The sequence below is a fragment of the Solea senegalensis genome, unplaced genomic scaffold, assembly GCF_019176455.1.
Source record: "Solea senegalensis isolate Sse05_10M unplaced genomic scaffold, IFAPA_SoseM_1 scf7180000015318, whole genome shotgun sequence".
NCBI lineage: Eukaryota > Metazoa > Chordata > Actinopteri > Pleuronectiformes > Soleidae > Solea > Solea senegalensis.
Genome location: NW_025321292.1, coordinates 42,417 through 65,335, shown reverse-complemented (window position 1 = coordinate 65,335; position 22,919 = coordinate 42,417). Strand labels below are relative to the sequence as shown.

The following is a 22,919-nucleotide window of genomic DNA, read 5'->3' as shown; positions in this document are numbered from 1 at the left end:
GATATTCCTGTAATGAATCGAGAATCCAGCAGAGGTCAGTGGTGTTTCACAAAAACCTGTATCTTTATTGTCCACATCAGGCTCTCTATATATTTCTATGCATTGGAAAATACCCATCAAAATAAAATTAAATAATTATACTTTATGTTCAGATCCAGCTACTGAAAAGAAAATGTTTTAAGTGGTATTAAATCCAAAAAGTGTATTAGTAGTTTATGGTTTTAATTTTATTGGAGTTAATGCACACATTGTATGGAGTACTTTAACTGTGTGCTTTTGGAGTAATCCAGGGTCAACATTCAAAAAATCTTTGAAGTGGCATAATATCCCAATTCATCTATTAGTAGTCTGTGATTTTAACGTTATTGCACTTGACAAGTAGTATGGAGCACCTTTACTCTGTACTTTTGTAGTGATCTAGGGTCAAAGTTCACTCAAGTGAAAAAAAAATGGCTGTTTACTTCTTCAAAATAATATTATACTTTGTCACCACTTTTGTGTCACTACCTTGAATTTTTTTATTGATATCAGTCTATTAAATGATATCATATAGGGTTTACATATTATAACCGATGTATAATCCAATGATGTTGGATCCCAAATTAATTTGTTTACAAATAATTGTAATAATAATAATTGTTTGGGAAACACACTCACACTCAGTTTAAGTTAGGTTCACATGTGCAACACATTTTCAGGTTTCAGAAACCTGATCAGAACAACCTGGTAATAACTTAAACCAGGGGTCGGGAACCTTTTTGACTCAGAGAGCCATGAAAGCAAAATATTTGCAAATTTATTTCAGTAAGAGCCATATAATATATTTTAAGACTGAATTTAACTAAATGTGAGTATAATAAGCCTCTGAATTTATTCTTTTAAATAATGTTGTTATAATACTCACCATTAATGCGACTTCTGGTTCTTGTGGACCCTTTTATTGGCAGAACAGCAAGACTTTCTTCGCGCAGTGTGTCACCAGCAGCATATCTTGCAATCACACTGAACTGCGACAAATGACTTACGTCTGTTGACTCATCCAAAGCCAGGGAATAGAACGGTGCTGCATTTATGTCATTCACTTGCGTTTCCTCCACTTCCAAAATCGATGGATGGATTAAAACAAGTGATAATATTTTATGTTTTATCTGAAAAGCCGAAATCTGCGAGCCAGATGCAATCATCAAAAGAGCCACACCTGGCTCGCGAGCCATAGGTTCCCTACCCCTGACTTAAACCATTCTTCTCTGATACGTTTGAGTGAGTTTGTTAGTGTGGGTCATTTGATAAACACATGTCCATATGTAAATCGGGTGGTGAAAAGTGTTATCACATGAAAACGTGCCGACTACATCACAAGTTGCAGAAATGTGTGGGCGTGGAAATGAGATATGGGACTGTGCTTCTGCGTATGTGCAAAGCCGCAAAGTGGCAGATTTAGATAGGTAGCATGGATTGCTAAAACACCTGTTCGCGGTTCTGATAAAAGTGTGCTAAACTTGGTGATGTGATGTCAGTTTGTCCGAGCCGCACGTGAAGGCGTCACAGTCTCCAGTGGTGTCTGCTTCAGAGGAGTGAAGAAGCCGCAGCTTCTCTGCTCCCCCCGCCTCCTCCGTGTTTTTCTCCTTGGAAATACAAAAAAGCACGACTATAGAGCTCCTCACAACCGTGTCCTGTCAGAGGGAAGAAGAGGAAGAGGAGAAACGACGGGAAAACTGTGAGAAACACCAGGACAGAGCCGGAGACGGAGCAGCGGCGTGTGTTTGAGCCACGGAACTGCCGTTAAAACCAGAACTCACTCAACATACACATACACAGGTAAAGTCCGAATTAGTTTAGTTAACTTAAACTTTAGCTTAAGTTTAATTCTCTTTAAAGTTAAACTGTTCGATAACACATAATCTCAAACAATCTCTGTTCCGTTCATGTTTACCCTGAATCGCTGTTGTCATTTTACGCAATTTACGTAAAACCCTAACATCCTGTGTTGTGAGGCAGGACGTTGTTTTTCGCTTTAACTGACTTTGGACAAGAATCTTGAAAAAAAATAAAGTTTTGTTTTCAAGCTAATTCTTTTAAATCAAACTCACTTCCGGCTCTCACTTACAAAATAAACCACAAGTAAAATCATACCAATATTCAAAGTTCAAGTTGGTGCAAAATTATTTTACATTTTTGATAAAGTAAGTTGCACCTTGTTGTTTCTGGGAAGCTCAAACTACCAAATGTTTGGCTTTTTCTGTGAAAAATATTATACCAAATATAATACCGAACTATTTACTTATCTATTCAATAGGCAATTTACCAAGTTATCGTTCTCGTAATTGTTGGGAGCTCCAAACTTATTATTTTCGCTAATATTTAATTTTCTCAGTCTAAAACACATAACTTTAATATTTTATTAATCTGTGATAACACACGGCAAATTCATGTAATCACAAAATTGGAATAAACTAGTCCTCTGAAATGTCAAGGTAACTTTATTTACACTTGATGGCATATTTGGTTTACAGGGAAGTGAGGTGGCTTCATCCAAACACTTAGCACATGATGATAAAGTGACATTAGAACAATACAGGATAAAAACCATCAAAGCGAGATAAAAGCAAGATCAGAATACTTTCAATAGAAACTGCTGGGTTTTTGCTACTCTTGTATTGCTTGGTTTTGCAAAAAGGCATTTGGTGAGTCATCCATCAAAGGCTTCAGTTACAGATTATATTCATTACCTTTTGATTATTTTCTTTTTTGTTTGTTTGGGGCATAAAATTACAGAAAAATTATGTTCAGCAGTCCTTTCCAAACCTCAAAAAGACGACACTGTGTCATGTCTTGTTTTGTCCATAGACTAAAGATATTCAGTTCAGTTTCTAAAATGACAAAATAAATCACCTCATCATAATCCCACTTAGATGATTAATGGATTATGAAAATAGTTGGCATTTCATTTAGTAATTGAACAAAAATTGCAAACTTCCTCATATGCGTTGTTGAAGCAGCTGTGGCTCTGATAGTTCTGCGCTTGTGTTTTATTTTGAAGGTACATATTGCTCATTTCCTTTGTGACTTGTGGGCATCTTTACACAACTGAAAAGTGCTTGAAGCGTTTCCATCAAATGTGATTTTAAAGTTCACCTCAGCTGAATTTGGTCTGCTACTTGTTCAAGACGTCTCTAGGAGACACATTTATACCACACATGTGCAGGCTGGTATTTGTCTATTGATGCCCACATGAAGCCACACCCATGTTTGGCTGGTGTTCATCTTTTTTTACTTGTTCCACACAGACTAATCTCTGTCGCTGTAGATAATGTCACTAATTCACTTGTCATTTGTTTTCCTTGGGGAATATTCACACATGACATGAACATGAATTGAGATGTGTGTTGACATCCGATAACGGAGCAGAAATTAAAACCAGATGTTGCCATGCGGGGTGGCGTGGTGTGCAGTGGTTTGTGTCTCACTGCCAGAGGGTCCTGGTTGAAATATTGGGTTGAGTGTTTTTTGTCTGTGTGTAGTTTGCTTGTATTCCTCACATCTGTGTGCATTTTCTCTGACGCTAAACTGCCTGTAGATTTGACTGTGAGTGTGAATGGTGGTTTGTTCTCAGTGTGCCAGCTCTGTAATTGTCTAGTGCCATGGTTCTCAAACTGTTGTATGTGTACCACCAGTGGTACGCAAGCTTCCTCTGGTGGTACTTGGAGGGAAATCAGAAATACTGTTATACTGTATACACCAGAGTATGTGATTGCAGTGGAGCTGAGGAATTTTGACTGGAGTGTGTAGAAAGGAAACAAATAACAAAAAATAAATTAAACAATAAAAATTAGAGTCTCCTTATACCACTTTACCAGTATCCAACGTATATGTGAGGAAGATGAGGATGATGAGAGAGCAAATGATCTGTAATAAATCTGCCTTCTGTGAAAAGTCTGTAGCTGACTTTGCTCAGCCTATTTTCACTATTCTTACATTGGTGATAATGGTGTTACTTTGAGAGATCAGTATTTTCTCAGGTGGTACTTGGTATAAAAAGTTTGAGAACCTCTGGTCTTGTGACTTCCAGGTGTTGCCTGCCTCTCTCACAATGTCAACTACATTTTCCCTCCATGGTCACCTTTTGACACTCACATGACAAGTATGATGGATGGATGATTCTTGGGCTACACAGTCAATTTAGATGTAAATCTGTATGCTTGAGTAACCTGTTGTAGATAACAGAACTGATGTGAACACAGGTGATGGGGCGACTGTAAGTTTGAGGGTTTGTTTTGTGGCCCTTCTTTGTGTTTTTGAGTCATATTCCTACCTGTTTGTATTTGTCTGCTGTTGCTTGCATCTGTTTTGACATACAATGAATCACTGACTGTGTGCAGAGAGTCATGTGGAGCCAGTAAGCTTAATCTGCATCGTATGAACTAATATGACAATGATTTTAATGTAATGGACATTTGTTTATATTAAATTTTAAGCACTACAGTTTTGTATGCACTTAACAGCAAACAAACCCATTGTTTCCCCCTCCCCCGTCTGATGAGTCATTTCCCAGCCATGCTGGTTTTCTGAAGACAGCCCTCCTTTAACCAGCCTGTTTGTTCAGATTCTGAGTCCATTGTTTTTCTTCACAAAAGTTAAAATTTGTGCATTCTCTGTTCACGAATGGTCAACTTTCTTGTCGTAACATTTGACAAATGCCACAGATCCCTCAATAACGGCTCATTTCCCTACTGTGGTTTGATTTAAAGACATCATCTCCTTTGTTCAGCTTTTTAAGATATTTGCCCGTCACACCCACCACTTTAGGTAAAACACTGTACATAACAAGGCCTATGCATTATTAATAATCAGTTTGTTTGTTAGTGTCAGTTTCATTCTGAAAGATGTGGACTGTTTTATTTTTTTCAACTTCACTGATGTTTTCATACTGAAATAAAGCAAAATGTTGTCATCTCAGGAAGTCGCTGTTTGTACTTTTTTTCTCTGTGTTTCAGTAAAAACTTATAAATCTGATAACAGTGAGATGACAGTGTTCTGTGTCAGAAATTGTGATGAACAAAACTCAGAGTTAGTTGCCATGGTAACAGGTAACCCTGTGAAACTAATGTTTAACTGGTGTTGGCAGTTTTAAAATACCTAAATAGACACTGGTTTGATAAATACTTTCATGACTCTGTGAGGACAGAGATGTTCAGGTACTAAACTTCATCCACATTTTTCACCAGTTTCTGACCAAATAACCAATCAATCATTGACAGATTTATCAATAATCAAATTAATTGTTGGTTGCACCCCTGCTTAAGACCTAAAACTCTATATAATATTGGTAATCATTTTTGCCTTTTTTGATGCACTGATACAATTTAAAGCCTTCACATTACTACAATGACATTTAATGCTGTTTAAATACCATACGATACCATAGTTAAAATGCTGTGAAGTAATAGAGTTAGAGGAAACTCTTCTTCAGACATCCTGGATACAATACAAATATAAAATGCATCATAGAGGTTCAGCACCATGTGACAGGATGACAAACAGAAACACGGACAGCCGTGTTTGACTATAGATCATCTGCAGAACACATGATGAACTCTGCATGCCTCTGTATGTGTGTGTCTGTGTGTGCAGTAGTCCTCATGGAGACCAAATCCATTTTTCAATATCCAAACACATATAGGATAATGGGGACACAACTGTGTTTTCACATTATAAACTTGTTTTGGAGGATGCTTCATGAAAATCCCTGATAATCTGTGTCTGTCTATTTTAGAGGGATGGCTGTTCCGTATGAGGGCCAGTCTTTCTCTGCACTGAGGAGAAAGTGCCGTCAGAATGGACAACTGTTTGAAGACCCTCTGTTTCCTGCATCTGATCAGTCTTTGTTCTACCAGTCAAACACCATTGGCCGAGTCACCTGGAAAAGGCCCAAGGTAAGAGAGTAACCAGAAAGCATCTCAGATGATACAGATGTTTGTTATTTAACATGTGTGGTATTTATTCTTCTTTTTGCAGGAGGGAGATTTTTTTTAAACGCTTACCTAGTGATTTAGGCTGAACCTCCTGTGGTAAACTCATAGACGGGACAACTCCACGTATGGTTCTGAAACATTTTTTCTTATTTCTGCTTTTGGACAGCCAAAAATGGAAAATGGATTTGAAGAGCCTGAACAAAGCATTGTCCCTAACCTTAACCAAAACCAGTTAATGCCCAACCCTAACCTCAAATTAACCACAACTCAAATCTTAGCCTTAAAGTAAACCATTTCCTCTTAAATTAGGTTTTGCCTTATTAGGACCAGGTTTTGGTGTCCTTGAGGACTTGTGGTTCTGACAGCTCAGTGTTTATGCCACAAACGGTCCCTAAAGTGGTAGTGGTACAAATAAGTGTGTGCAAAACACATGAACACTTTCATGATGTCATTGTATTTACTTTCTACCTGTGGACAGCTATCTGTTTGCACATCAGCTTAGTTAGACTTGACATGGACTTTGTACAAAGCAGTTGATGGAATGAAGTAATTTATGACTGGTTCAACTAATTCTTAATAACGTTCATACATTCAGCTTCTCTGGATGATGTCTGTCTACAAAAGTTTACAGCTTCTGTCTATGTGACAAACTGCTGCTCTGCCTCTCACTGGACACTGATGGTGAGGCTCTCACTCAAAGAACAACACGTGATGTGACTCACTCCTAAATGCATAGTAACAAAGGTGTGTCCTGGGTGTCAAGGTGCTTTTAAAAAAAAAAAAATAAATTGACTAAGGGGGTGTGATCATTCTCGTTACTGGTTCACTCCCAGTGTCCACACTGTCAGTCCTTGAGGCCTCAGGGTTCTGTTACCCTTTGTTTGAGGACTAAGGCTGTCGTACAGTACAATATGTATCGTGGTAATACTCATATCTTACACAGAATGTACATCAGCTGCTTTACTAAATTTTGCCAGTAGAAGTGTTTGTAATATACACTGCTGCATCATGTCAGTTGAACCTCTGCTGCCACCCACTGTCTTTATTCCACTCTACAGCTAAGTGTTATAGCATTCTTGTTCCTCCCGTTCTAAGCCCATGCAGCCGCGCCCACTCAGGTATTAATAGCAGGTGTTGACATCAAAGTCAGTCTCTCACTCAGTCTCTCACTCACTCACTCACTCACTCACTCACTCAGTCACTCAAAAAATGTCTGACTGTGATTGGAACAAATCCAGTGATAAGTTGTCTCTCAGTATGAAAACTTTCTGTCACTGTATATAGTTCACTTTTTACTGTCAGTCTGAGCTGCTAAATAATTAAACAGGAAACTGAGAGCACTCCGATTAATCAATATTATTGATTCGTACAGTGAGTGCAGGTGGGGAGAGAGGAAATTAGGTTACTGTGCAGGCTGATAACATGTTTTACAACTTGCACTTATCATTCTTTAACACTGCAATGGATCGGTGACAGTCAGGATGATTACAGAATTAAATCACTCCAGACTCTGCATCAAACATTAACATTAGTATTAAGTAACTTTATTATTAGGCTGTAGAGTGTTTCTGTAGTCTTCACTTATGTTTTATGTATTTCTAGTGGATCACATCTTGTCAGTTTCAGGACTCACGTCCTCCAGGTTAATAGCTGATTTATAAAAATGTATGCTCTCAAGTCAGGTGGCTCAGACTGATTGTAAAAATAAACGTGTGTCAAATTCACTGTGTCAAATATCAGACTTAAAGGTATGGCAGAAACATCTGTATTGATGGATACCAAGGGAATCTTCCACTAAAGGGATATTTTTTATTTTCTGACAATTCTCTGTAAATCCTAGAGATGATTGTGTGTGAAAATCACATAATATTCTCAGTTTCTGAAATAATTAGACAAGCCCATCTGGCACCAACAACCATGTCATGTTCAAAGTTACTAATATAACCTTTCTTCCCCACTTTTATGCTCAGTTTTAATTCTAATGATCCATGTTGACCATGTCTGCATGCCTAAATGCTTTCAGTAGCTTCCATCTGATTGACTTGTTATATATTTGTTTTGGCAAGAGCTTGAACAGGTGTACCTAATAAAATGGGCATCATGTGTATCTTTGATAGGCTAAAAACTGCAGATAATGTTATTCCTACTCAAACTTGACACACATACAGTTGAATGGCTGTGGGATGTTATTGCTGGTAGTGTTGTGAAAAAGCGATTGGATACTTTGTGGTTTCATGAATCCACAGGCATTAAGTTTTCACATTGCATCCTTACTCTACAGTAAACAGCTGGATTTTCGGAAGTCCTTTGTTCTATGAGTTGTCATCTTTCTTTTCCACAAACAAAAGCTGTTCGAAGCCATATGTCAGTGAAATCTCTTGAAAACAGAACAAAATATCCACTTGATGTATCAAACCTTTTTTTATTTATGTATTAATTTACTTGTATTTCAACTTCTGCTGAAATTCTCTGTGACATAACACAGAGTGGACTGTGTGGATTTTGTTAATTCTCTCACTGTACGCATGCGCGCGTTAAAAAGGATAGTTTGGATTTTTAAGTGTTTGTATAAAATCCTGATCCATACAGTCTCTACTGACTGTGTTTTGTGGGCTGAGCCATGGCTGCCAGTCGTTACAATTTTAGTCACTTAACAAATGCTGCTAACAAAAGACTATAATATCTTAAGAACGTGTTCACCACTTTATTTCAATGTTAGACAGACTTATTTAGATAACGAAACTGAGGTTTTTCTTGTTTCATAAATTGCACACACCCACTGCACCATAATCCAGAGATAAAATCTGTGATTTTTACGTCATGGCACACAATGTTATTAAGAAGTTTTTTATTTTTTCACTTTGTTTCTCTATGGACTTTGGTGTGGGAGAGTGAGAGTGAGAGTTACAAATGTCACTTACAAGTCAGAAAAGCAGTGAAATTTAGACGTGAACCTGATCTTAAAATACTGTAAACTTGAGGTGACATACACTTCATTTCTTGAGCCATTTGTTCAGTGTCTAAAATCTGTTTCCATTATGTCCATTCTCTGGCAACCATGTTTTCAGTAAGAGCGAGTGTCCATGTACCAGGTTTCTTCCCTGAACTATCACAGATGTGGCTTGAAGAGTGCCACCCAGACTGGATCTGACGTGTGTGTGCTGTGGTTGAAGTGTATGTGTATAAATACAGTATGTACACTTAAAATAGTGCCAACAATTGAGGGCATTTGAAGTTCTCTCTGGTGTCTTTTATATACATCAGTCATTTTGTCATGTGACTTTACAACATGAAACAGAACACATAGTGAACACAGAGACTTAGAGATACAGACGTATTGTTTTGTTGCAGTTCCACGATTGTTCTGTATGGTTCATCTTTTTAATGTGAAGTGCTCTATAACTACTGTATATGAAAGACATCATGTACGTCATGTATGTGTATATATATATATATGTATGTATATGTATATATGTGTGTATATATGTATATATGTATGTATATATGTGTGTATATATGTATATGTATATATGTGTGTATATATGTATATATGTATATATATGTGTATATATATATATATGTGTATATATATATATATATATATATGTATATGTATATATATATATATATATATATATATATATATATATATATATATATATATATATATATATATATATATATATATGTATATATATATATGTATATGTATATATATATATGTATATGTACATATAGTATACCTTACATGGGTTATGGGACACGTGTGTTTTTAATGCAGAGTTCAGTGTGGTGATGGCTTTAGGATCTTGTGGTAAAAAAGTAACAAAATATACATTATGTCTGTCTGTAATTCATGGTCATTCTTAATGTGTGTGTGCCTCTGATTTATCCCAGCTCTATCATTTGGCCGCCATTCTCTCATTCTGCCTCTCGTTCTCTGTTTCACTTTGAACATTTAAAAGTGACTTCTACTTAAATGTAAAGTATCTCTAACCAGTACTTACCTTAAAATGCTTGACGGAGTACTCCAGTTACGCCCTGCTACTACTGTCGGTCACTGAATGTTTGTAGATTTGTCCAATAGAAATATGAAGTAGATAAGGACCCTGACTATACCAGCGGTTTAAATAATACAGCTAATTTTAAATTATACTGAAAACCTTAACTCTGATTTTTAATTGTCTTTATCCCTCTAGGAGTTATGCAGTGACCCCCATCTGTTTGTTGACGGCATCAGCGCCCATGACCTGCACCAAGGCCAGCTGGGAAACTGCTGGTTCGTAGCTGCCTGCTCCAGTCTGGCCTCTAGAGAGGCGCTATGGCAGAAGGTGAGACAAAGACACAGGCACACACAGTTTCCATGTTTTATTTTAATTTTTGTGGCAGCTGTGGGTTAAGTTTGGACACTTGGCTGCATTAGAGAAAACACTGTTTTTCCACTATCAGAATCCATCATCAGACCAGACCACCTTTAGCACCTTTAGCTATAGTGGCTCATGTTCACCCAGTGACACAGAAGCACACACACACGCACATGCATACACGCACACACACACACGCACACACACACACAAACACAGGTAAACTGTCTGTAAGGTTAAAAATGTTGAACTGGTGTCTGAAGCCTCCAATAAATAACATCTTTTATCCATAAGGTGGTGCCATTGACCTGAACAACTCCATTATTCAGACATGGCTCATCTATGTGTATGATGTAGGATTGGTGAAGGTGCAGTCAGTGGAATCAATATTTACTGCTAGAACTCCACTCTGTTAAAGGTATTTGGTTGTCAGGTTGGTCCAGGCTTCTTCATCTGCACAGTTATTGTGTTGGATTTGATTTGACATTCCAGTATCTGTGTGGGTCAGACCACATTTTTCGGTACTCCGTGTTTTTCTTTCCTCTTGAGTTGTTAAGAGTTACTGAATGAATTAAGGCCAACCAGGCTCCTCCTCATTGGTACAGCATCATGGAAAATAATCTTAATTGTGAGACTTTATAAATTGTTTAAAGTTTAGAGACAACTTTATCGTCCTGGGTTTAATGTGGTATTAAACAACCTGACAACTCACTTCTATTTTAACAACAATAAATGTTAGTTTGTGTGGTCATAACAGGCCTCTCTTACATGGTGTTGTAGTGGTAGTGGTCTATAAAAGAATCAGTGTGTAAAAATTGTTGACATCTAATAGCAGATTGTAATAAACAGAGGACTGCTCTCACCACTCTCTTTTTAAGTTTGTTGGTGAACTACGGCAGCCTTCAAGCATGACCTTTGCTGTAAGTACGTATACAAGGCTAAGACACCATCATTCTTTTTTTTTTTTTAAAGCGATTATACACTTATACATACTTATGGGGAGTGAATTTAGTTTCTGCTAATAAACCCAACTATACCAGCACATTGGACCGTGAAATAATTATTGATAATCTAAAGGTATTGTGATTACACGGTGAATCCTAGTGAGTGAACAGTATCTTGTAAGTTGTAGCCTCAGGCCCTCTAGTTGTTACATGTACAGTATGTTTTACAAACATGATAAGAGAGTCGAACTGGAGTCATGGTTGGGTGTGTGTGAGCATTCAGTGTTTTCGCAGTGTTTTTCTTTTTCCACTGTCGGTTACTTCATTCCTCCTCTCTGGTCTCCAAGGTCCTCTGCAGCTCAGTTTTCCATTAGCTGGAGGAGAACTAATGTCTGCTTTAGATGTCATTGCCTCAGTGGAGCAGACAGTTGTCTTGACAGTAGTCAAATGTTAAAACACAAACACTGGTTCTGAAACACTTACTGAGCCTCAGGTGTGATGGAGGAAAACTACATAGACATTCGACATTTTGTTGTTTGGTTTGTTTTTTGTCAAAGTGCACAGTTGAGTGTTGACGTATTTCTTCAATACTATTTTCAATGCTCACACTCATAGTTGCGTATATAATGTCCATAACCTGACGTATCTGGCTGTTAAACCTCTGTGCTGCCTTGAAAACCAGTCAGAGCTTCTTATGTTACTGTCACTGACACTCATGCAAGGTGTGCATGCTGACACTGACACCCACTGGTCATCAACGTTACAACCATTTCTATGCATTTTTGCTGAGATTAAGGGAAAAATACAAAACAAAGTGTTGAAATTAAACATATTATGGAGGTATGTCATCAAGCTGGTGACATGACTTGAAAATAGGGACAGTCAAGTTGCACCACTGAAGGAATTATTCAACAAGTATGGAGGATGCAGCTTCTTGTAGAGCATCTTTTTTTACCCCCCCGAGTAACACCATTGATAATCACCATCAACGACAACACACAGACAGATTTCAGTCGATTTTTAATAGATGTCACTCCATTGATCTCTGCTTTGTGTCAGGGTGAAAGTCATACATTGTGAATATTTGATATTTCCATTCACTGCCTGTCACTTCAGTGAGCAATAATAAAATTAATAATAAAAAAAAAGAAACAACATCAAAGACATTCATTTCATCAGTCATTGGCTGCTCAGTAAAGGTTTGTTTTATTTACATGTTTTAATGTTTTGTTATTAGTTTTGTATGCAAAAGTTGAGGATTTCATTGTGATAGAAAAATCGAACATTTTAGTAGTTTACGAGATGTCAATATTATTAAAAATAATGTGTACAGACTTTTTCTATGAATGTGCATGTTTCTGTATGGATTTTAGATATTTTTGTACATTAATGATTCACACTGATGATACATGTATTTTATTTAAGTAGCACCAGGAAACAAGTGTGCAAGAGAATTGGTTACATATTTTATAAATCAAGTTAACGTGCATTCATACATTACTTTAACATTGTTCTTCCAAGGGTTTTTTGTTTGTTTGTTTTCTACTAAATGTCTTTTGTTTTGTGATAACACTTTCCCTACATTGCTCTTTGTTGTTGTTTTTGTTATTAAAAAAAAACATCAAGAGTGCAGGACAGAGAGTATTTAAACTTGTGTTTTTTGATTCCTGCTCTAGTGTGGTGTTTTTCTTAAAGGTTGATGAAAAAAATATTGTAGATGCTTTTCTGTCATTTCTCTGGTGTGAACTCCACTGAGCAGCTGAGATTTGCTGCTTCTGCTCCATCCTTGAAAGCAAACAGGAAATACATGACCTTCCTGACCTTTGCGAGCTCTGCAATCCTTTCACCGAACTCCTGCATGTCCGCCTCCAGGTATTTGAGCGGAGAATCCTCTGGGTCGCCAGAGTTGCGCCAGATTGTTCCGATGGGTTCCATTAATTGGCGCGTCATCAGGTTGGTGAGGTCAGGGGTCCAGAGCTGGCAAATACCAGTGATGGTGACACGACCATGGCCAGAGAGGGAGAAATCCCAACGGGAGAAGTTCAGCTGCTGGTTGTGGAAGTCCAGCCGATATACGGCCTCATGGGGAAGAAGCAGACGCTCGCCATCCTGGCGCTTCTGCCCTGACCGCTGAAGAGACGACACACGTAGACGCATCATCTGTTGTGGAAATAAAGAACGACAGGAAAGAGATTTGAGAAGGGTCGGCTTCTTTACAACAGTCAGCAGAAAGAAACATTGTGAAATCAGTCGGGCAAATCTCACAGCTGATTTTAAGATTTGGTGAAACAAAGACAAAAAATTCACACTGCAGTTACCATGTCTACAAACTCTTTAACACACAATAGAGTGGAGGGTACTGTGACATGTATGTGACACTAACCAAAACAAAACATTTCTTTCTCTTTTAAAAAGTGAGCGGTGAATGATGTGATCTGGTGACAAATACGTTTGTCACGTATCATTCATCACACATCTGATTTCACACTTATGTCGTCGGTCTGATGCAGAGTGAGATTAAGATTAAGTGTATTATTGTTAAATGGAGTGTAAATTTGATTGTCCACTCAATCAACTCAATTTTCATCAATCTTGGAAAATCGCTTATATGCATTTTAAAATTAATCTCTTAGTTGCTTTTTATTTGCAGAGAGTATTTAGTCCAGTTTCTATTAAAATGACAATTCTTGACTTTTTCAAGTCAAGAAAATGTTAATCTACCAAAGCAATGTAGCTCAGCCTTCAGGACCGCATGGACACTGGGTGTCCCGGACTTCCTAACTTTATTGCCATTCCAGTCCAATCACCTGTCCTGTCAGACTTCATTTAGCCAATCTACTCATTAATTTTTTTAAGATTTAATAATCTATTAGTCACTGGATTATTATTGCTGTAAATGACACTTCTCTGGACAACAAAGGTGCAAATTTGCACCTCATCTCACTGTGGCTGATTGGTTACAACATCTCAAGCCATCTGTTGTCAGAGCAACAGACAAATGTCTTCCGGTGAACTGACCTCGGGATCACCACACTAAACGCATTATTAAGACTGTTGACTATAAAACCGGAGACGATATTTTCTTATATTTAAAAAATTGCCAACTGCAGAAAGTTGTCATTTGAAAGTTTGAAATCTCACCTCTGTCAGCGCTGCGTCTTCTTTGAATGGCAGGACTATGGTTGTGGAGGGAGCCTCAGTCTTGTTCATGTCCAATGTCAAGTGTCTAATCCTGGGTTAAAGCGAGAAGGCGAGACTCACTTGTCTGCAAGGATGCTCTGAGAGATAGAGCTCTGGAAGAGTTTCTGTTTGATTCATCCTCTCTCTTTATCCCTCCCTCCCTCCCTCTCTCTCTCCCTCTCCACGAATAGGCTTCTCTGTCTCGCCTCCCCTCTCCAACTCTTTCCACCACAGTATAGGGGTGTCTCACTTTTGCCCACGGGGTAGTTTGGTTAGGACACATTGATTAGTGTGGTGTGCTACATAAAGTGAGAGAGGGGAGGGGGAGAGCATTGGGAGTTGGTATTGATGTGAAAACAGTATCAATCCTTTAAAAACCTGCACTGTGACATTTCTGCACCGAACAGGATTATGGAGATTTCCACATTAACACATACTGTGCTCTTGCATTTGTTAACGCTCATTCTGAACATGACTGAAACCATCAGCAGCAGTATCCGAGGTGTAAAGTACACGTTTTTGAAATGTCTGAATATCAAATGAAAAACCTCAGAGGGTTTTTATTTTTTCTCCCTTTTTTGTTAGGTGTTAAGCAGGTGGGTGATGTGTGAGGGTGCTTAGCAACAGAAGGTGCTGATGACGAAGGAGCAGGAACTCTGGGAGTTTCCTGAGGGCTTCTGGGAGCTCAGCTGGTCTTAGTTCAATGGATCAGTTATTTATTTATATCATTCACTTCACTGTGGATTTGTATTGTTTGTATATCTTTATGAGGTCCAAAAGAACCATAAGAACCTATCTTTGTAGGGACATTCTGACCTTGTGGGGACATTTTTGCTGGTCCACACAACTGGTTCTAGGGTTAGGCATTTGCTGTGATGGTTACGGTTAGGGTAAGGGGCTAGGGAATGGATTATGTCAATGATGTGTCCTCACTAAGATATAAAAACGTGTGTGTGTGTGTGTGTGTGTTCCTTCGCGTGTGTGTGTGTCTGTCAGTGGGGATCTTGGGACAGGATATGGGTGACAATTTTCCCTTGTTAAAATGTTACTTGCTTGTGTTAATTTTAGCCTCTTAAGGTTAATTAAGGGGAAACAAATCAGTTGTTTTTAAACATTAGTAAGCGACATATAAAACAGTATGAGCTTGATGTTATTATCATTTTGTCTGTTTGTCAGTGCTTTGGTGGTTTATACTTGTTTTTCGCATCTAAATTTGATTTTCTTTGTACTTTCTATATACTGTTAGTTAGATGTTTATACCGATTTATTGATGTAAAGTTTTTGTGGGAATTTATTCTTCTTAATGCGGCTATATGCATATTATGTAGTTTACAAACACTGTAAATGCTCAAGATAATTAGTGGGATGTGAATAAATAACAGTTTGGAGTTAGAAGAAGTCTGTATTGTGTTACATATTCTGATGATAGCTTGTTAACTGGCTTGGACTCGCTGGTAGAGCACATACTTGAAGGCTGGATCCTTCCTGCAGGTGCCCAGGTTCTAATCTGGCCCCAGATCTTTGCTGCATGTCTTCTCTTCTCTTGCAGACACTGTTCATCGACCTCCACTGACTCTCCATGATCACCAGAATCAAATCTGCCTCACTAATATTTGCCTTCAGAGTAACTTCTTGGTCTGCACACATATGATTGACCTTTCGTCAATCATAAAGGCTTATAATTTTGCTCCTTTTTTCTTCCTTTCTCTGAGGAACATCACCTGTTGTTATCATCCTTGCTCACTTTAGTCACATGCCAAGCTAATTTGTGGTTCGTTGACAGAGGAACAGGTTACCAAATCATATTAGAGCAGGAGAATCTCTTGAAGACTCGGCAGTTCTGAGGGCACCTCCTCTCCTAACAACCTAACATGTCTGAAATCTTCATTGCACATTACTACTCCTATCGTGAGCAAACACAGTAAACAAATCCTTATGTTTGTTTGACAATATGATGTTCTCGTTGTGTTTCTTAGGTGATCCCTGACTGGAAAGACCAGGAGTGGGACGAAGAAAAACCAGAGTTGTACGCTGGTATCTTCCACTTCTGTTTCTGGCGGTTTGGTGAGTGGGTGGACGTGGTGATCGACGACCGGCTGCCCACCGCTAATGGACAGTTGGTGTACTGCCATTCCAAGGACAGCAATGAGTTCTGGAGTGCGCTGGTGGAGAAGGCGTACGCCAAGTAAGCACTTACAAATCTTTGCTTAACTATTGCCACTGTTAGTGACATCACCCAAGGGAACCTGACCTCCAGATTCTCGATTTTGTCTGCAGCATGTTGACTGGAAATTCACAGATGTCACCTGCAACCAGGCTCTTTTTTCGTAGTACCAACTGTCAATCACACTGGTGTCCATATTTGCTGTGCTTTATGGGAATATAATTTACGAAATTGACATCATGTGCATTAACAAAGACCCAAAATGATCAATTGAGACATTAACTTCCCAGGAAAATGTTTACGTTCATGTCTATTTAAGTGATAAGTAAGCTAATTTCCCATAGACTGAGACGGAGTTCTTTTTTTCAATCAGAGAAGATGCCCTCTTGTGGCTATCTAATATATTCTCTTTTCTCAGTTGGCTCCAGCCAACAAACTGGAAGACTATGTCCACTTTTTATGTCTGGTCTATGGTTGCAACACAACGACTCTATACATTTGTGTCACTATGCACTTTCTAGAATGTGTGGATGCTACGAGGGGCTGGATGGGGGCAACACGGCCGACGCTCTTGTGGATTTCACTGGGGGCGTGTCAGAGCCGATGGACTTGATAGAAAATGGATTCAAAGAAGATGAAGATAAACGGAATGAGTTTTTTGAGAGAGTCCTGAAGGTCCACAACAGAGGAGGCCTCATCAGCTGCTCGATCCGGGTAAGGAAATGTCAAATTCCAAAACTCACAACTGCTAAGTGAGTAAATGACCAAATGATCCTTAGACTGACAGAACCACTCAATTCCTCCGCTGTGTCATTCCAGGCAACCACTGCAGCAGACATGGAGGCCAGGCTGGCCTGTGGACTGGTGAAGGGTCACGCCTACGCTGTAACGGACGTCCGCAGGGTGAGACTCGGCCATGGGCTGTTGGCCTATTTCAGGTCAGACAAACTCACCATGATCCGCATGAGGAACCCCTGGGGACAGAGAGAGTGGAACGGGCCCTGGAGCGACAGGTGAGGAAGAGGAGGAAGCAGACAGTTTGTTTGTTTGGTGTTTTGATTATTTACTGTGGAGGTGCATAAGTCACTTTGACAGAATTTCTTGTAATTATTGTAGTTCATGCTGCTCGCGGTGGAAATACTTTTAAGTTATTAGTTTTGTGACATGTTTCTTTATTACTTTACTGACGTTATTGAAGTTGTTGTTGCGTCTGCTTTTCTGCAGCTCTGAAGAGTGGAACAAGGTCAGTAAGAGTGAGCGGGAGAGCATTGGTGTCACTGTGCAGGATGATGGAGAGTTCTGGTGAGTTTTGGAGCAATGCTGCCCTCTGTTGGCAGATTAGATGGCATGTGGCACAGGTGACTTCAGTCCTGCAGTTATATGTTAAATTTAAGTCTATAAAGAGTTGCATTTTTGGTTTAGGGTTAGGGTTAGTGCACTGATTCCTAACGGATCCTACTGGATTTGTTAGTGTTTTTATCACAAATATCACTGGTCCTACTGTAAAATTACTGTCAGTGTATATAAACATTCCATCTCACCCTTCCTCTCTATTTCCCTCTCTGCAGGATGACCTTTGATGATTTCGTTGCTAACTTCACAGACATCATCCTGTGTCGTCTCATTAACACCTCTTACCTGAGTTTCCATAAAACCTGGGAAGAGGTTGTGATGCATGGCTCCTGGCGTCGCCATGACGACCCGCTTCTGAACCGAGCCGGAGGGTGCACTAACAACAAGCACAGCTTCCTCCAAAACCCACAGGTGTTCATCTGTAACTGCTCCGATTTGGTGTGTCTTGAAACAGTGGAAGAAAGACTGATATTTATTTGTGTGTGTGTCTGCTCTGTGCTGTTATAGTACGTGTTTGATGTGAAGAAGCCAGAGGACGAGGCTTTGATCTGTTTGCTGCAGGAGGACCGCAGAGCCAGACTGAGAGAAGGCAGAGGAGAAAACCTGGCCATTGGCTTCGACATACACAGAGTCAGCTGATTTTCAGCTAACATTAATGACAGTAGATTGTCACCAGTTTGACTAATACATGGTGAAACGTGCCATTGCATCTCTGTGTTCAGGTGGAGTTAAACAGGACGTACCGTATGCATGTCACTCAGCAGAAGGTCGGTGGGAGCGTCTACATCAACTCCAGGTCTGTGTTCTTACGCATCGAATTGACAGAGGGGCGCTACGTTGTCATACCTACAACATTTGACCCCGGCCTGGAAGGAGAATTCCTGCTCCGCATCTTCACTGATGTGTCTTCGGATTGCAAGTAGGAACACTCTTTCAAAGTTTGACACATCAGTGTTATTTCATTTTTGTTTTGTCTGTTTTTTTGTGTGTAAACGCGATGTTAAAGGCAGTTTGAAAAAGAAAAACAGAAAAAAAATAAAATCAGAAAAAAAGGCAGAACCACATTGGCAGGCATATGAGCCCTGTCTTTTCCTCCAGAGAGGACTGGTCAGACAGATTAATGTGAAATAGGGAGAGGGACAATTTATTAGTTAAATTTGATATAGTATTATTTTACACTCACACCCAGGGAAAAAGGTGTTTATTTTAAAAGTCAGTAAAGACTTGTATGCTGCTGTTTTGTAAAACTTCATTGTTGAGATGTGAGGATATGTCTGTGTGTCTGTGTATCTGTACACTTTTACACACGGTACATCCCTGTGTGAGTCAGTCTGCATTTACAACAATTAAAACAGCAATTTGTAAAATTTTGTGTTTTTTTTTAAATAAATTCCTAGATTTTATTTCCTGATAACTAGAAAAACTAAAATAAGTTCACACCTCTCTCTCTCTCTCTCTCTCCCTCTCTCTCCCTCGCCACCCTCCCTCCATCCCTTCCTCTCTCCCTCTCTCTCTCTCCTGCAGAGAGCTGACTCAGCATCAGCCTCCGCAGACCTGCTGGTCTGGCCTGTGTGGTTACCCCTCTCTGGTCACTCAGGTCCACGTGCTGCAGGCAAATGGACTGGCAGGACAAGACTCAGATGGAGGTAAACTTGCATCTTTTCACTCGTTTCTTCATATGAGTTTTCAACAGTGACTCAGAGAAACTTGACAGGATATTGACTTAATGATGTCCTCATCTTGACTTCAGTGTCAGACCCGTACGTGATCATTCGCTGCGAAGGAGAGAAAGTTCGCTCTGCAGTCCATAAAAACACGCGCAGCCCCGTCTTCAACACCAAGGGGCTGTTCTACAGGAAGAAAGCCAACAAGTCAATCAGCATTGAGGTGTGTATGTGTGTGTACCTGGTATTCCTTATGTTGTGGGGGACCTAAATCTGAAGATGAAGACATGTTTTAAAGTTAGGCTGAAGTCAGGGTTAGGATTAGGCCAGTAGTAATTTTGGTTAAGGTTAGAGTTACTCCAGGAATTGAATGTCCTCTGAAGTCATGGAAGCCTGTGTGGGTATGTGTTTATGTATGTGTTATATCTATATTAGGCCGCAAACCTATCTTTGTGAAGACATTTTGGCTGCTTAAAGCGTGGTTTAAAGCTCTCTCTCCTCGTTGTCGATCAGATTTACAACCACAACGCGCTGATGGACTCCTTCCTGGGTCAGGTGACATTGCCAGCAGAGCAAGGTGAGTTCCAGCAGACGCTGCACCTGAGGGACAAGGGTGATCGTCGCGACAATGATCTCCCTGGTACTCTCACTGTTGCCATAGTGACCAGCTCCGTGCTCATCAACATCTGAGGCAGTCCTCCAAACTGATTCTGTCGCAAACTTTCTTAAATGACCACTTTACAACTCTCTCAGAACAGAGAGTTCACTCTTTTATAGAAAGCTTCACATCCTGCAGCAGGAAGTGATGACATACAAACCAAATGATTTTGTTGTTAGCTTCACGTCTTTATATGTGTGTTTACAAAATGAGTTAAAACTCATCAGTTAATCTCAATAACCTTAATAAATCATGGAAGTGCTAATGCCATTTTTTAAGTGTAGTTCATAATCATTGTTTACAGATGTTTGGGATCTGATGTGATGTCTTCCAGCAGCTACTCTGTGGAATGTTTATTACTTACCTGTTTTTATTTACATTTTTAAATCCCATAAATGCCTTTTTTTATATATTATATTTGTTTTCTGTCTTGTCTAAATATTTTCATGTTAGATGAAGCTTTTACAAGTGAAGTTGCTGTGTTTTACAGCGTGTTTGAACACAGCATTCATAAATCTTTCATTGTGTCATTACAGTATATAGTTTTAGACCATTTTAGATGCTTTCAGAGGTTTCAGGTGTGTTTCAGGGTGCTTTCATACCTAGCTTGTTGTTTTGAAACCGGGGGTATTTGTGTGGACACAGCAATCGCACACCGCTCCAACGAGAGATGTGTACACAATTTACCCACAGACCAAGCTATAACCAAGCAGCTTACACCTGATGCGTCTTCAGAAGATAAACGGTCTGGTGAATAGGTCATTATGTGCCTCCAGAACACGTCTTTTTCTTCAGAGGTGTCCTGATGCATCACCAGAAATATGCCATTGTTTTCTCTAGTTACTCGCTCAAATTGGAAATGTCCATATACTGAATGCTGGTATATCACCATCCAGAGAACGGCAATAAATGCTATTGCCCACACTCACTGATGTTAATCCATTTTCGATTATGGGAGTCTGAGGGATTTCCTGAAGTCCAAATCCCCCTCAATATTCTGACTGATCTTAAAAATGTTTATAAGCGTGTAGCATTAAGGGTGATGTCAAGTCGAAACTGCAGTGTGGCAACGAATTGAACTAAGGTTAAGTGCAACATTGTATTACTCCCTGAATCGGAACGAAATACAGGTATGAAAGCACCTTTACAGAGAGGTATTTCTGTCATGTCATCTTTTTTTACACGGACAAAATAGTAGAAACACCTTTTTAAGGGAGAAGTTTAATGTTTACTGATGCTCATAGTCGAGAAAACCACTAGTGCCATTGTTTCAGATACGCCAACTCAAATATGTTTTTAACTGATTAATCCATCTACACTATTTATTAGTTTCCTGCTACTAATTCAGTTCCAGGATATTTCTAATGATGAATTAACAATATTGTTTGAAGCAGGGCTGCAGCGATTATTCTATTAATCAATTATTATTTGATTAATAAATCAATCGTCAACTATTTTCATAATTGATTCATCATTTTGAGTGTATTTTTAATAATTGAAACAATATAATATAACAAAGAAATCATTGAAACTGAATATTTAAACACTGATCTACGTTTTCCTGACATAATCTGGACCAAACAATTGCTCCATTCATTTAGAAAATAATGGATTAAGTCTATTATGAAGATAATCGCCAGTTGCAGCCCTAAATTGAAGTATGGAGCAATAAAGGACTTCAAATGTGATACAAATGTGAACACATTCTGCACTCGTGTTTTCATGTTTTCCTAAAATCGTCTTACATTAAACCGTTTATCCCTGTAATAATAAACTGTGAGTTAATTTGCTCTCATGTTGAACCACTTTCTTTGACCCTAGACTGATGTTCAGTCATCAGTTTTCCTCTGATCACACTCACATTTCACTCACTGTTTATCTCACTAATCGATTTTAAGGTTCTGTTTTTGCCAGCATTTGTTTGTTTGTGAGCTGCATAACTTAAAAAGTAAGAGACAGATTTTGATGTAAGTTTTTGTGGATGTAGTTTACACAGAGATGATTAGATCTTTTGTCTGTACTGACACGTTGGGAAACTGTACGGCCTTGGCATAGGTTTGAACTCTCTAGTTAGAAAAATGTAAAATGTTCTTTTAATAAAAATGCTGGTTATTATTATTTCAACTCTGTTTATCTGTACCTTCTCATTTTCAGTATTTAATGTTTACAGGTGGCTGTTTTATTGGCAGATGATTTCTTTCAATAAACTTAGTGTTGACAGTGTTTTTTGTTGACTTCACTTTGTCTTTCCATCAGTCGTTACAAGTCTGATATAAAGACTGATTGAAGATAGATGTAAGTGTGAACTCTTTCTTCAGAAGACATTTTTTTATTTAAGGCTCGGCTCCCGGCTCCCGGCTCCCGGCTCACCCTGCCTTTCACCCTGTGTCTGCTGATCCTTGGTGAAGGATAAATTGGTCGAGAAATGGAGGAACGGATAAGTGTCAAATTCAATTCTGTGCCTGTATTTGGATCCAAGGAGACAACACTTAACGGTGATTAAGTAACACATCACATCTCCATGAGGAGAGGTTGATTTTTAAGTATTAAAAGCAACAAACGGGTAAAAATTCAAACAACATGGGTTCTTAAGAGGGTTAGTATGTGACTATAGTCAACT

General features: G+C 38.9%; 2 protein-coding genes across 2 annotated transcripts; one reads left to right on the top strand and one right to left on the bottom strand.

Moving 5' to 3' along the window:
• Positions 1-1,433: 1,433 nt before the first annotated feature.
• Positions 1,434-22,522, top strand: LOC122762165 (calpain-5-like). Its single transcript, XM_044017363.1, has 13 exons — positions 1,434-1,818; positions 5,774-5,933; positions 10,172-10,303; positions 16,437-16,645; positions 17,146-17,338; positions 17,444-17,637; positions 17,849-17,926; positions 18,193-18,388; positions 18,485-18,607; positions 18,700-18,896; positions 19,502-19,623; positions 19,728-19,864; positions 20,155-22,522. Exons 2-13 carry the CDS (start codon positions 5,778-5,780, stop codon positions 20,329-20,331), a joined length of 1,914 nt encoding a protein of 637 aa, XP_043873298.1. The 5' UTR covers positions 1,434-1,818; positions 5,774-5,777; the 3' UTR covers positions 20,332-22,522.
• ompa (olfactory marker protein a) lies at positions 12,968-14,600 on the bottom strand. The gene is made up of 2 exons (XM_044017365.1): positions 14,422-14,600; positions 12,968-13,440 (listed from the first exon to the last, which is right to left on the bottom strand). Exons 1-2 carry the CDS (start codon positions 14,488-14,490, stop codon positions 13,009-13,011), a joined length of 501 nt encoding a protein of 166 aa, XP_043873300.1. The 5' UTR covers positions 14,491-14,600; the 3' UTR covers positions 12,968-13,008.
• Positions 22,523-22,919: the final 397 nt, after the last annotated feature.